The sequence below is a fragment of the Manacus candei genome, unplaced genomic scaffold, assembly GCF_025592945.1.
Source record: "Manacus candei isolate 608988 ecotype Guabito, Panama unplaced genomic scaffold, ASM2559294v1 h1tg000020l, whole genome shotgun sequence".
Taxonomy (NCBI): Eukaryota; Metazoa; Chordata; class Aves; order Passeriformes; family Pipridae; genus Manacus; species Manacus candei.
Window position 1 is genome coordinate 3,019,807 of NW_026138068.1, and position 13,937 is coordinate 3,033,743.

At 51.8% G+C, this 13,937-nt stretch overlaps 2 protein-coding genes across 3 annotated transcripts in view; one reads left to right on the forward strand and one right to left on the reverse strand.

The window, feature by feature from the left end:
• VPS33A (VPS33A core subunit of CORVET and HOPS complexes) overlaps window positions 1–13,937 on the forward strand; it is a 117,170-nt gene that overhangs the window by 21,211 nt on the left and 82,022 nt on the right. The window lies entirely within an intron of this gene.
• Window positions 391–11,147, reverse strand: LRRC43 (leucine rich repeat containing 43). Of its 2 annotated transcripts, XM_051785758.1 has the most exons (13): window positions 10,423–11,147; window positions 7,596–8,568; window positions 7,261–7,512; window positions 6,877–6,987; window positions 6,619–6,758; window positions 5,794–6,032; window positions 4,864–5,063; window positions 4,361–4,484; window positions 4,048–4,187; window positions 3,824–3,901; window positions 3,328–3,537; window positions 2,732–2,777; window positions 391–558 (listed from the first exon to the last, which is right to left on the reverse strand). In XM_051785758.1, the coding sequence occupies exons 2-13, from the start codon at window positions 7,977–7,979 to the stop codon at window positions 398–400; spliced, it is 2,085 nt and encodes a 694-aa protein (XP_051641718.1). In that variant the 5' UTR covers window positions 7,980–8,568; window positions 10,423–11,147; the 3' UTR covers window positions 391–397. The 2 variants fall into 2 exon arrangements, with proteins under 2 accessions (XP_051641718.1, XP_051641720.1); XM_051785760.1 differs by lacking the exon at window positions 10,423–11,147 and having other exon boundaries at window positions 7,596–10,060.

Consider the following 13,937-nt stretch of genomic DNA (forward strand, 5'->3'; position numbering starts at 1 on the left):
CGGCCCCGCAGACCGGGCTGGAGCCGCCGCTCCGCGGTGCCCCCGGCACGGCCAAACCCCCACCTCGCTCTGCGGAGCCGCCGCCGCCTCACCGGAGCTGCCCCGCCCCGCTCCGCCCCTGCCGGCCCCACCCGTGGGCGGAGGATGCGGGGGGCTGGCACCGGGCACCGCACACCGGGCACCGCACACCCACCCTACACCCCGAACGCACCCCCTTACCTACACTTCGCACTCCACACCCCGCACCAGCCCCCGCCCACTGCAGCTCCGGCAGAAGCTCAGCAGCAGCCCCAGACCACCACAAATCCAGAGGGATCTCCCAACTCTGGCGATTCGGCTCAACCAGGGTCCAGGCAGCGTTCCCGTGTGGTTTATTTCTCACCCGGCTATGGACACGTTACTGGGTTTTCTCCACTGCCACGGCCTCGTTCTCCTGGCTCTGGGCACTGACTGCCAAGGGCCACCGAAGCAGCTGCATCTGGAATTGAACTGTCAGTGGCACCGGCTGGAGCTCTTGACCTTCCTCCAGCTCAGCAGTGTCTTTGTTTTTTCCTTTTCCTGTGGAGAGAAGTAAATCTGTCACTGTCTTGAGATAGTAAATCACCCTGAAAGCAGCGGCGTGCAGGGGGACTGCCCCTGGTGTCAGCACTTAAGGGAAATCTATTTGAATATGACTTCGGGTAAGAAACCCAAAAAGCATCTTTAGGCAGGCAACTGATCTGGGTGCAAGCTACTTATTTGTTGTTAAATTCCCCTAGGACAAAAGAAAGATGCAGAAATAAACAATTTCAAGGATCCTAGAAAATCGAGTGCGAGGTAAAACGAGACGTACGTGAGACTACTTCTGAAGACATCCTTCAATGTCTGGGCAAACTGTTCACTTGAGACAAAGCTCGCTGCCTTTCCTCTTTGAGCCGTCTGGAAGTGATCCCAATTCCTCTGAGAGGACTTATTATTTGTGTGCATTTGCTGACTGCGGGATGCAAATCAGCCTCAGCTCCCGGCTGGGAGAGAGCTGGTCCCTGCACAGCTTGCTGGACACGGGGCTGGGAGCCATCCCCATCCCTCGGAGTGTGGCCACTGCTGCCGCTCCAAGGTGGTACGTGGTGTCCAGGGTATGAGCCACGGTGCAAAGTGGTGACTCACAGAGCAGGCAGGAGGTGCAGACACATCCAGGATGTGCAGAGGTGCTCAAGCTGCCCACCCCAGCTGCAATCGGGGTGCTCCTGTGAGTCACATCGGAGCACGTGGCCACAGCACACGGGGTGTAGCAAGCTGTGGGGGGCAGCTCATTTTTAGGCACTGTGAATTTTGCATTCACACTTTGAAACATGCACTCGGTGGCCCTGCAGTGCAGCCAACCGGCCTCCACCTGCACAGGCACACGGGGACACCAAATTAAGCAGGAGCCTCTAATCGCTCTGGGCTTCCTGTGTCAGCTTCTGTGCATCCAACACCATCTCCGGCCACACAACCCCCACAGAAAGGGTTCACCCTCGTTCAAGCTGAAAGGAAAACCTCCTACTGACTGCAGGACTGGGGTGGAGGAAGGAAGAAACACCAGTGCTGAGCTTCAGCTGTTTGACAGCAGCTGCCTGCTCTGCTTCAGCAACAGTCTGAGTGTATATTGCAAATATATATCTTGTGGGGAACAATAATTCAAGGAGTTTTCTTCTCTTCAGGTAGCTGGGAAGGCCACAGGCTTCCTCTAGTGCAGACACTACAGGGCTCTGAGATCTTCCCCAAAGATGGGGACCTCGCTGTGGGTGATGGGGCACAGAAATCAGCCTAGAGCTCTTGGGAAAGGGGGTTATTTGCACTCTTAAATCTGATGCCAGAGCAGGGAAACAGAGCTCCTTTGGTAGCTCTGAGTGGTGCTGGGGAGGCCTGGCCCTCTCCACGCTCTCACTGACCCATGAGCAGCAGCTTTTCAGCGTTGCCTGACCACCCCTTCCCTCCCCCACTTCCTCCTGCTCTTGCATTACCCCTCCGATGTGCTGTCACTGCTATTTTTGCAGTCAAAACCAAGGAAAAATAACCTGCAAGAGGCAGGGTGAGTTTTGTCTCCAGTGGATTAAGCAACACTGCTGGTTGAGCAGCCTGTGAGCTCTGTATGGGGAGGCAGGGGACACCCGTTGGGGTCAGGGCGGTCCCTTCATGGGTAACAGCAGACTGGGGTCTGTTCCCAGCCCTGCCATGGGACACCTGGGGCTCTCTGTGCAGCTCATCTCCAAGCAGGAAGAATAATAATCCCCTTTGCAAAGTGCTTTGAGATGTGAGTTGGAAATGGATGAGGAGCTTATCATGCGTCCCAGGCAGCCCTCCCCCTGCTGCCCATGCCAGCCCTCACACTATCCCCATTTGGCAGCTGACACAGAGGGCAGCACATTTCTCACCCAGAAATCTGCTGTGCCCTTCTCCCCTGGCACACGGTGCTGGTGGGTGTGTGTCTCTCCCAGGGCAGCCAGCAGCCCAGCCTTGGTCCTTGCTCAGACACTGATTCATAAGGTGTCCAGGCATGTGTCCATCCTGACGGCCCCACAGTCAATGTCTGCATTCACAGCCTCAGGCTCAGGATGTAAGTCCCTGCTCCTGCCAGGGTGGCTGTGCCCTGTGGCTGCCTCTGGCCTGGGCACTGCTCCTGTTTGCTCTCACACACACCACCCTCTCCCCCACCAGCTCAAGGCTCCATCACCTTTGGGAGACGTCAGGGTTTTCTGGCCGGCCCTACCTTCTTCTTTTGGTTTTTTGCTCTTGTCTTTGCCTTTTTTCTCATCCTGTGGAGAGAGACATTTCCACAGTTAGGCTGTGTTGAAATCCAGTGCCCTCATTCAGTCCTGTGATACCCATCACCATTGGGGTGCTGTCACTGGGTTATACAGGGCAGAGGAAAGACATGAGGGGGAGCAGGAGCACAGCAGAGTGGCTGCTCTGAGAAGAGAATCCAGGAAATAGAAACTGTTGGCACAGCTGGTATGTGCTGCCATGCTGAAAGAGAGCACCAGAGGAAGCACGAGTGGTTGCTTTCACATTCTCAAATGGAAAAATAAACTCATATATTTTCCTACGCCCATAAAAAGAAGCAGTATTGCTTGCTAATGTCACTTAAATAACCATGCCAGCAGGGATGGATGGTGGTTAGGCAGGGCTATTTCAGCCCTATTTTAGGGAGGGGAGAACTGAGGGATGGATGGATGGATGGATGGGATGCCCAGGCCAGTGAGGACAGAGCAGGCTGCAGGGCAGGACATGCTGAACCCCAACCTGCAGCACTGCCCGTCCCTGGCAGCCCTGCCTCACCCCCCTGTCCAAGGACATGTTCCTTACCTTCTCCTCTGGAACTGGTGATTCTGGTGGTTTCTCAGTGATCAGGACCCCAAAGTCACACACAGTTGCCACCAGGTCCTCGGTGGCCAGCAGGGCCTCCAAGGTCACCCTGGTGGTGCCCAGGGTGCTCAGAATGGGAGGGTCACTGCGGAGTTCACGTGGCAGCTGCTGCTGCTGCTGCTTCTTTTTCTTGTCCCTGGAGGCAGGAGGCTGCAGGACACCAGCACAGGGACAGGCCTCAGCAGAGGGATGGAGTCCCTTTATCAGAGAGAAGCAACCCCAACCCAGCCCCTTGCCCACCACTGCATCCAGGCCAAGACGTGTGTAAACAGCTGCTGCCTTCCTCCCTTGGCAAGGGGGGACTTTGGGAGAGGTCTGGGATGGAGGGGTGACTCTCTGACACACCAAACTAATCCAGGAGGAGGGCCCTTGTTCTCTCATCACCATTTTTGCAACTCAGATATAATTTGGCCATTGTTCTCTCCTAGCACCCTACCTTGGCACTGTCCTGTCCTTCCTTCTTATTCATGACTGAGTTTTCTTCTGGGTCAGCATCTACAGGCCATGAGAGCACCTGCCCGGAGAGAGGAGCTGCTGCTGCAGGAGCTGGGAGGGCCCAGGGTCACTGCCATCCCAGCCTGCCTCCCAGAGGGAACATGATACCACTGCTGGGCCTCCCAGCAGCACTTTCCCCTTCATCCAGCTCTGCCACACACTCACCTTCTCCTCCACAACTGACACAATTGTTCCAGCTGCCAGGTAGGACTTCAGCCCCACCAGGTCCTTGGCAATGTGCTCCTTTGTGTAGCTGCAGTCGATGGTGTCTGCCCAGGGCTTTCCAGGGGTGGCAAACACCTTTGCTGTGTAGGGACACAAAAAAGTTCTGAGGAGACCTTTCCTTCGACTGGTGCCAGTTCATTATCCATCAGTCCCAAGCTGACACTGCGAGGGACGTGCTGATGCCATCACATGCCAGGAAGAGCCATAAACTTGCCCTGAGTGCTGGGACAGGGGATTTATAATTCCTCATTACCAGAGCGAGCCTTTGGCTCCTCCATGGCTGCAGGGTCCTGCTGGTTCTTTGTTTCTCCTGTGTCCTGAGCAGAGTTGTCCACATCCAGCATGGTCACCATGGAACTCTGGTGGGTTTTTGTTACCTGGGACAGAGAGGGATCTCTTGGTAGGGCATGTCTGGTTTTGTTTGCACTGGGACCAGGGGACAGCTGCCCCTGAAATTCCATTCCCCAGCCCACCCTCATGGGAAAAAGGGGCACCAATGCCAGGGAAGGGGTCTGCCACAGCCAGCAGGAGGGGGGCTATGAGAGCATTCCCATGTGCAGAGCTCTGGGCTCCCCAGGAGGGACAAGGAACATGGGCAGCAGGGACTTGTCCTGCCAGATGCAGCCCCATGGGAATTCTGTCCCCAGTACTGCTGCTGCCCCTGCCACATCCATCACTCCATAGCCTGGAGATGGATTCTCCCTTGCTGTGACCTGATAGGCCTGTTGGCTTTCAGGAGCACAATTAAGGACCAACCTCAGTGTTGCTCTCATCCTTGAGCTCCTCTCCCTCCTCAGACTCCTCCTCTCCCTCTGCAAACTCGTAGGTGACAAAGTAGCTGCAAGTGATCACTGGGGCCTCAGAGTCAGCATCCAGCTGCTGGAGAGCACCGGGATCAGGGACTCCCTTCATCTCCCCAACAGTCACAACCACTCGAGCTTCACTCCTGCTTAGTTCTAAAAGAGAGACAATCTTGCCATGGAGCTGCAGCATGTTCTTTCCAGAGTGAGGAAGGAAAAGAGCAAGCAGAAACCTCTCAGTCCCAGTGTCCCCTCCGTGCCACCCTGTGCTAACGCTGTGACAAGCCACTGCCACATGGGGTCACTCCAAAGCTATGCAAACACCTCCTGGCTTGGCTGCTCTGCCTCCCCGGTTAACATTTTAGTCTCCAAAGAGCACATCCAGCACACAAACTCACTGAGTAAGGGCCGTCAAGAGGGGCTTCCCAGCCCGGGTGTCCCCAGCCCCCTGCTCCAGTCCCAGTCGGGGAGGTGCCACACTGCAGAGGTGGCACCGCTGTGTGCAGACAGCACAGCACCACAGGACCATCTTCCCCAATACAGATGTTCCTCTTTCACCAGCTCCAGAGGGAAGCACAGGGTCTGAAACCAGATGGTGTCTGGGAAGCAAAGCTGGGGGCAGGCCAGGATGCAGAGGCAGTTCCAGGACTAGGGTGGCCTTTTCTTGGGCCTGACTAAGGCTAAACCTAACTCGACTGTAATTATACCACTGCAGGGCCCTCTGCCTGTCTCCCCACTTGTACTAGCAGGGTAGAAAGGCACAGAGAAGGATCTCCATTTGAGGAGAGGCAACAAGGAAGGCAGAGTTTGCCCTGAGGACCCTGAGCTCAACCACGATGAAACCCCCTCCTGAATGCCAGGGTCAGGTTCAAAGGTGAGGGCTCACCTGGCTGCCTCGCCAAGCCATGGAACTGCTGCCTCTCATCAGGCCCTATGTAGATGTCATCGAGGATGGACAGCTTGGGCAGGCTGTCCACGAGGAAGCCTCTGTAGGTGGGGATGAAAGCCAGAGGGTTCCCTTGGAGCACCAGGATGCGGAGCTTCTGCAGACTGGATAGCTGGGAGACCAGCCCCAGCAGATCCGTGAGGTTGTTAAAGCTCAGGTCAAGGGAGATAAGGTTTGGCCTAAGGAGAGAACCCAGGGAAGAAGGTAAGGCAACAAGCACCTATCTGAGGATAGGGAGCTACTGCCCTGGGGCAAAAACAGAAACAAAAATGGTGTTTCCTCAGCGCAAACAGGGTCAAACTAGGGAATCCAATGGTACAATCCCAAGAGGCCAATTCCAATTCCTGAGCCATATGGTCCATTGTTAGCCTCCCCCACCACTCAAAAACATGTCAAGGAAACATTAATGACCCCACTGCATTATCTGGTGATGCAGTCTAAGCTTTAGATTTTTCCCTGGGCAGAGTCCCAGCAAGGGCTTTGGGGAGGACATGGAAAAAGGAAGCTGCCCAGGAAATGGGAACTGTGGTGGGCAGGGTGTCAAGGCTGTTTTCCAGGTGATCTCCCCATTCCACACCTTGGCCGTGGACCAAGACAACCACTGAGCATGTGAGAGCAGACACAGATCGCTCTGCACAGGGAGTGGACAGAGCAAAGCAATGACCCTGCTGAAGGGCTGCATCTTCCCAAGACCACCTTGATGGCTTGAGGTCACCTGTCCATCTGCCCACCTCCCTTTCAGGAGCCCACAGTCTATGGCATTACCAGAAATCCTCAGTGAGGAACTTGTCCTGGGAAGGGTCACACAGCCTGTTGTGTCCCAGCCCCAAGTGCTGGAGCTCTGGAGGAGGCTGAGAGCACAGGTCCTCCAGATCACCCACAGTGTTGCAGCAGAGCTCCAGGACCTGCCCGGGACAGAGGGAACAAGACACCTTTGCAATGGACACCTGGAGCTGTTTGGCTTGCACTGTGTTCCCAGATGGGATCTCCTTCCCCATCCTGCACGAGATGCTGCTCACTCACCTTCAGTGTCCGGGGCAGGTTGGCCGAGGTGATCCTGCTGATCTGGTTGGCACTGAGGATGAGCTCCTCCAGCTGCTGGAACTGCAACACACCCTCATCGACCTCCTCCACCTGCAAAGAGCTGGGTTTGGCCAACATGATCCTGAGTCACCTCATGGCCAAGGAGACAGGGACATGCATTCATCCAGATGACATACGTGTAATCTGGATTAGCACAACATCCTGGGGAGGGTGGGGGGAGTACCTCTACCCCAGCAGCAACAGTGGCATCTGGGAAGACCGTGGGATGGGGAAGGTGTCCTTTTTCCCAGGACGTTTTCCCTCCCAGCAGGCAGACGTGGTTTCCTGGCCTACACCTTTACAGGCACAAGCAGCTGCACTTACTCCCTTGTCAACCATCCGCAGGGACTTGAGGACCTGGTAGACTTTGGAGCCATGGACGAGCTCTGGTGCCAGCACGGCCACCTCCTTCAGGAGCTGGTCCTGGGGACTGCAGTCCTGGGGCAGTGCCCAGGGGCTGTGCTGGTCCCTCAGCAGCTCCAGCAGTGCCTCGGGGGTCTCCTCGTCCAGCACAGCCTCCTCCTGCCCGGGCTGGACCCTGTGGGGGCTCCTGTGGCCACTGAGGTAGGATTTGTTCTGCAGAGAGGAGAGAGGCAGTGACAGCCCTGTAGCCCACAGGCCCTGTGCCACGTCCCATGGCTGTGCCACCCTGTCCCTACCCAGCTGCCAAGGCCACAGGGGAAGTCCTGCAGTGCCAGGTGCTGCAGGTACTCCTGAAAAGCAGCCGAGAGGCTGCAGCAGCCGGGTGCTGCCATCCAACCCGGTCTGACTGGGAATTCCTGCCTCAGGGACTTGTTCCCTGTCGCTAGGAGATGGTGGTGACGCGGCTGCCATGGAACCGAGCACCAAACAAACTCTCCAAGCTGAGCGTGGAGTGAGCCTAGGACAGCACTGAGCTCACCAGGCTGGGAGTAAATCCCTGGTTTTCCAGATCTTCCCCAGGTTCTGGGGGCTGCTCCCAACCAGGGGCCTTGTGCAGTGCTTGCAGGGTACATCAGCAGCCTTCTTCCCTGGCCAAGGAACTGTGACATGGTATTTGCCATTTCACTTACCTATATCCTGAGAGTCACTCAGGTTCTGGGGAAGAAACAGAGAGGTTCCCAGTCAGTTGTGAAAGCCCAGCTCTTCACTCATGTGGAGGGCACTAACATCACAGCCACATAAGGCCATCAGAAAACAAAGTTCACAGTTGAAAATACCAGCTCCCACACTTGGAAAAAAAAAGGTGAGCTCCAGGAACAAAAGTCACAGCTCAGTCTCAGGTCAGCATCAGGTCTCCGTGCTCAGAGTGATTTCCTTTTTCCGGTGATAGGTGTTGAGGCAATGGCTACAAATTCCATTTTAGGGAGCAGACAGCAGCATGTGTCAGCAGAACTTCACCAAATGACTTGCAGATTTTATGTGATGTCTCGTGGTTGCGTGATGGAAAGTTGAACTTCTCAGGTCGGGTTTTACAGGACGGATGCTGACCTGTTGCCTTACCAGCTCAGCAGCTTATCACAGCCGTGTACGGACAGGAAAGGATGAACAGAGCACGCACAGGCTAAGAGATGGTGGCATTGCCTGGAGTGGAACAACCAGGCAACCTGCTGGCCTCAGCTTAGGAGAAGACGAAGTCAAACCTAAAAATCTCTGAAAGACCATTAGCAGCAGTTGAACTGTGTTTCGTGGAAAAGCAAGGATGTAAAAGTGCTGTTTCTTTCATTTGCATCACTATTTAAAATAACTGCCCCCATTGCCTTCAGTGCTGCACAAAGAGATATTCCTGCTCTCAGAGGAAGACCAGCTTCCTTGTCCGTCCTCCCTGGCTGTACCCATCTGGGAGAGCTGGAAGGGGACTGGCAGTGCCCAATGACCTCTTTATGAACAAGCTCGTGTACCTTCCACTCATCTTCCTGTGGGGCACTGGCTGGCTGCATCTCTTCCAAACAAGCAACCCTCCAAGATCACCCTTCTACCTGAAAGGAGCCATCTGCACCACTGTCTTTGTAAGGATGTTCCTAAAGAATGTCCTGCACAAAGAAACATCTCTCTTTCTCCCTCATTTTACCCCCAAATAATAATAAAAATCTCAAATAAATTAAATACCTTCTAGAACTGTCCTTTTCTAGCTCTCCCTCAGCACTCTGCTGTACTGTGTGCTGCCCCATGCACAGGCCACAGTAACTCATCTCTTTCTTTGCATTATTTAGCACCTGGGAGTAGGGTTGTGCAAGAGGAAAAGCTTCCTAGGTGGCTACCTCTGCTTGGCTCTCAGTGCTCCCTCTGAACCACCTTCAGTTTGGGACTCTCCTTTGGTGTGGCCTCGAGCAAACCAAGGGCTGAAGTTACAGGTTGGTGGGACCTGAGTGCAGAGTTGTACAGGGGAAATGTCCTTTCCCATTTCAAGCCTTGGGAATCAGTTCATCCCAGAGAACAGTCCTTGAACCGGTTCCAGTCACTTCGGAGGAGTTCATGCACGCACCAAGCTTTTTATTTTCAGAAAGGACTGTTTCACATGGAAACCAGAACTGATTACTTGGATACCAAGATGCTGATCCTTGAAAGTCTTCTGGTGACTTGACACACACTCATTTTTGAACTTATGATCACCTTTCACCACACCTGTAATTACAGAGCTGGGAAGTACAGCATCCACAAGTGTGGATGTGTCACAAATGTGGGTTTCCTCTGCTGTGTTTTCTGTCCCAAACCATCAGTAGTTCTGCTCTCGTGTTTGCAAACCCTAGGGATAAATTTCCTCTGGTTCGGTGTGTATGAGAATTTTCTGCATTTAGTTACAGGAAACAGAAAATAACCTCAGGGGAGTTAGAGAGATGGGTGACAGGGATGGGGAGGTGTGATCCTGGGCATCCTCTGCTGGGTTAAATGAGAGGGTCCCACCTTGGGGAAGGGTCTTCCAGACATGCAGCAAAAGGATTTATACACTGAACTGGAGGCCTGACCTACCTTGCACACAAGCCTCCTGTGGCTTTTTCACTCCCTGCATTGGCCCACTCTTACAGTGACCCTGCAGAAGGTCACTGGCTTTGGGCAACAATAATGTGCTTGCAAGCCCCAACCACGTCTATATTAAAAGCACACCAGAGTTTATATCCTAACTCCTACATTTTGGAGAGCCCAAGGATTTTGATGGGATGGCTAAGCCAAGCATCCCAAACTCCTCATCAAACAGACGACACAGGACACCACCTATGTCTATGGAAACTGCACCTAGATCACAATCAGCGAAGACTCACTTGAACCAACTTTTGATGTAATCTTTCGAAAAGGGAAAAAAACCCCGAACTATCACCGGCAAAAAAAAAAAAAAAAATTAAAAAAAAAATCCTGTGGGGGAGCCACTGACGCAGGACTCCAGGGTGCTTAAATGCAGCCTGGCTGGGCCCAACCCAGCACTGCAGGCACCAGCAGCTCCAGCGCCAGCCCCCGGCCAGCAGCTCTCCCGGCCCACCATGGAACGCCGAGCAGGTGGGTCTGCCTTACCCTTGCTCCACATTGTCGAGGTGCACTGGTTGGTGCTCATCACTAGCTCAGCAACTTCATGCTTTGAAAATGTATCATGCTGCACAAACCCAGAGGGTTTTGCAAAAAATTCTGCGGAGGGTTCAGACCCATCATTGTATTCTTCCTTTTCTTTTTCCTTTTGACTCTCCGTTTGAATGCAGAAATCAACAGCTTTGCCATCTTCCTCTTCTGTTTACTGGTTCCTTTGGGCTCCTCAGCACCAACAGAGAGATCAAAAGAAAGTAAAATGACTACAGGACAGAGGCAGAAGCGTTTTCCCACTGAGATAAAGCCCTTGGTAGCAGTGATAGAAAAGAGAGCCACTGAGTTATTGGGATACTATGTAAGTACCATTTTGCATGTGCTGTGTCTGTGTCTGTGGAGAAATCTCTTGAGTTATTATAAAAGACTAGAAAGACCATCAGAAAAGAAATATTTGGGTTAGAAGCTAAAATAGTCTCTTCTCTGTATTCCATGCAAGAAGAAAAGCACTGATATTGCATTATTTGAGGGCAGAGTTGGAGCAATGGCCAGAGCAGCTGCAGAATGGCTGACTTTGCCTCCAGTGCTCCTTCTCAGTCTCCAGAGTCATGTTAGGCTTGGAGCAGGCATCTTTTTGGAGGAATCCAGTGAGATCATTGGAAATATGGCAAGAATTGCCTTGCTCTTCAATTTGATCCTAGTTCTTGAGCACTTCAGCCAAAACTCCTGCTCACCCATCCTCTCCCTGGAGATGGTAAAACGTGCACTGAACCCAAGTGTCAATGGCTCAGACAAATTACAGTTCCTGGGATTGCATTTCCAAGAGTGTGTTGATAAAAATCAACATTGATGTTTCCTCTGAACTCACTGCTGAAATTAAAACCATCTCTGCCAAAAGAGATGAGAACACACTCAGGCCAAACCAGATCTCCGGCATAAGGAAATTTTGCCCACACAGCAAAGAATAAAAACCAATACTTAGAAAAGCTGAAAATGAGACAAGCAGGGTACAAGGAAAGGAACTGCACACTGACAGCCACAGACAGCATGCAATACCTGCTTGATCAAAGGGGTGTAGGTGTTGGTACAGCTATTGAACCACAACCAAAAACCCCAATGTACCCAAGTGAGAAATGGAAACCAAGGGATTAATAACTTCCCTCTGCTCTCCCTCCCTCACAGGAAGGTTGTGTCTTGCCAGCACTCCAAGGTGAGACCCAGCTGCTGAATAAGACCAAAGTCAAAGACATGGTGGAGAGAATACCTGATTGCCCAGCTTTCCATGCCAACTGCTGTGCTCTGCACCACATTTACAACATCCTGCAAACCCTGGGGAGCGACATGGAAACAATCTGTAACACGACTGCCCGCGATGTTGTCGCCGCCAATCTCCATCAGCTGAACTCCACCCTGAGCGAAGGAGCTGCATTTTACACCTGCAGGAGCAGGGACCTGCCACGGGTGCACCTCAGCCAGGGCCAGCCCGCGGACTTGGCACACACAATGAGCTACATCTGGTTGTTTTTAAATAAATACAAACAAATTGTGCAGAATACGAGAGAAATGTACTCTGCAGCAGCAATTTAATTCGCCGGGATGAAAAGGCACTGGAGACCTGGCTGAATGTGACCTGCCAGTGGTTATGGGATCAGTTTGCCAGAAACAGCATTGATAAAATACTTGCTACTCTATATAACTATGTAATCTAGTTTAACTTAAAGGATGAATGTCTTAAGTTATATTATTTATTATAAAACTATTTATACTATCCTATTTGCAACAGCATGTAAAAAGGATGGACTAATGTGAGTCAGGATAATTTAATTAATCAATCCTGACATAAATAAGCAAACAGGAAATCATAACTTTAATGTTATTTATATTTTACCTTGCAGGGGTTTTTTTCAAAAGTTGATTGTCAGTAGATTTTTACTTCTCTCTCTACTAGTGAATTTTATTTATAAATTTATATCTAATCTATTTTTATAAATCTATTTAAGCAATTATACAGTTTATATAGATATTTATTCATATTTTTAACTTGTATTTTAATACTGAAAGGGATGAATGATGTATTTGCTACTTAGCAGATGCATGGTTTTACTCCTTTCCTCTCATTACCTTTGGATAGAACCTGGAATGGACAGAACCTGGAACTTAATTAAAATAAATTAAATAAAACCAATGTCACTGGATTCTCTTTTTACTATCTAATACTTTTTTACACTATTTTTTTGCACTGAAAGCCTAGTTGTTTACTAAACAACAAACTGAACTAGCTGTTTCTGGTTCTTATGTTAAAAGACACTAGAAACAGCACATTTTTATTCATAAACATAAAGCTTTCAGCTTTGTCCCTTAAAGTCCTGACTTGTTTCTTGTTTGGATGAATCAGTGGTACTAGAAAAGTACACGTTTCCCAAGAGGAACAGGGGGACCAAGGTCCTTGCTGGAGCCAGGGGAAGAATTCCTCCCCAACGGACCCAATTTCAGACACCTCTGCAGAAACATCACATAGTGGTGACACCCAGCAGGTGCAATTCCAGCCTCATAGCCTTCATTTTTAACGGAAAAGGATCACTGCCTGGGGGTGTGTTTATCCCCAAGGCAGAAACAACATCTACTGACCTTTTCAGGTGGGGTCAGCAAACCCCAACAAGCAGGAAAACATTTGTATCCCGAGGGCTCCGACATCACCACTGCCAATGGTTGACACAAGCCACTTAGGCACTCGCTGAACCAGGGGATTATACAGGGCCACTCCCTGTGGTTTCCTCTCCTCTGCACATCTTTTCTTTCACCTTCTAAAGATATAAATAGCTCCACGGAAGTGTTTTCCTTGGAGAGGGAAACATTTTCTCAGAAGTTCAAACAAGATGTTAAAGTGAGTCAGATGGTCAGTCCCAGCTCAGGAAGAGCAACCTGAAAAAGAAGATGAGTTGTTCTCCCTCACAAAACTGTCTCGCCGGCCCTGCTGACTCAGCTCAGCTCAGGAGCTCATAGGAAGCACAAAACTGTGGAGAGCCATGGTTCTCCTCACTGGAACTGTAAGAGAAGGGTGCTTTGCCACAAGGGTTTGGGCTGCAGCAAGGCAGGTGGCCTGATCCCATGGCACTGACCCTGCCTGATCCCACGGCACCGACCCTCCCTGATCCCATGGCACTGATCCTGCCTGATCCCACGGCACCGACCCTGCCTGATCCCACGGCACCGACCCTGCCTGATCCCACGGCACCGACCCTGCCTGATCCCACGGCACCGACCCTGCCTGATCCCACGGCACCGACCCTGCCTGATCCCACGGCACCGACCCTGCCTGATCCCACAACGTGAACCTTCACTGTCTGCCCTGTCACCTCCTGGAGGAAGCCCTCAGGGATGAGAACAGGCAGAGAAGAGCTCCTGAGTGCAAATATAGGTTAAAATACATTTTAAAAAAAAAATCTAGTGAGCATTACATTCCATTCTTTCACATACAAAGCGAGCCCTGAGCTGTTTGCCCACTGAAGGGC

Excerpts from the sequence above, each read along its gene's own strand:
- LRRC43 (XM_051785758.1), bottom strand. The coding sequence starts at position 7,979 with ATGGCAAATACCATGTCACAGTTCCTTGGCCAGGGAAGAAGGCTGCTG. Across the intron at positions 5,064-5,793 it reads TGGCTTGGCGAGGCAGCCAG|AACTAAGCAGGAGTGAAGCT; the intron begins GTGAGCCCTCAC and ends TCTCTCTTTTAG. Across the intron at positions 3,538-3,823 it reads AAGGACAGGACAGTGCCAAG|CCTCCTGCCTCCAGGGACAA; the intron begins GTAGGGTGCTAG and ends GGTGTCCTGCAG.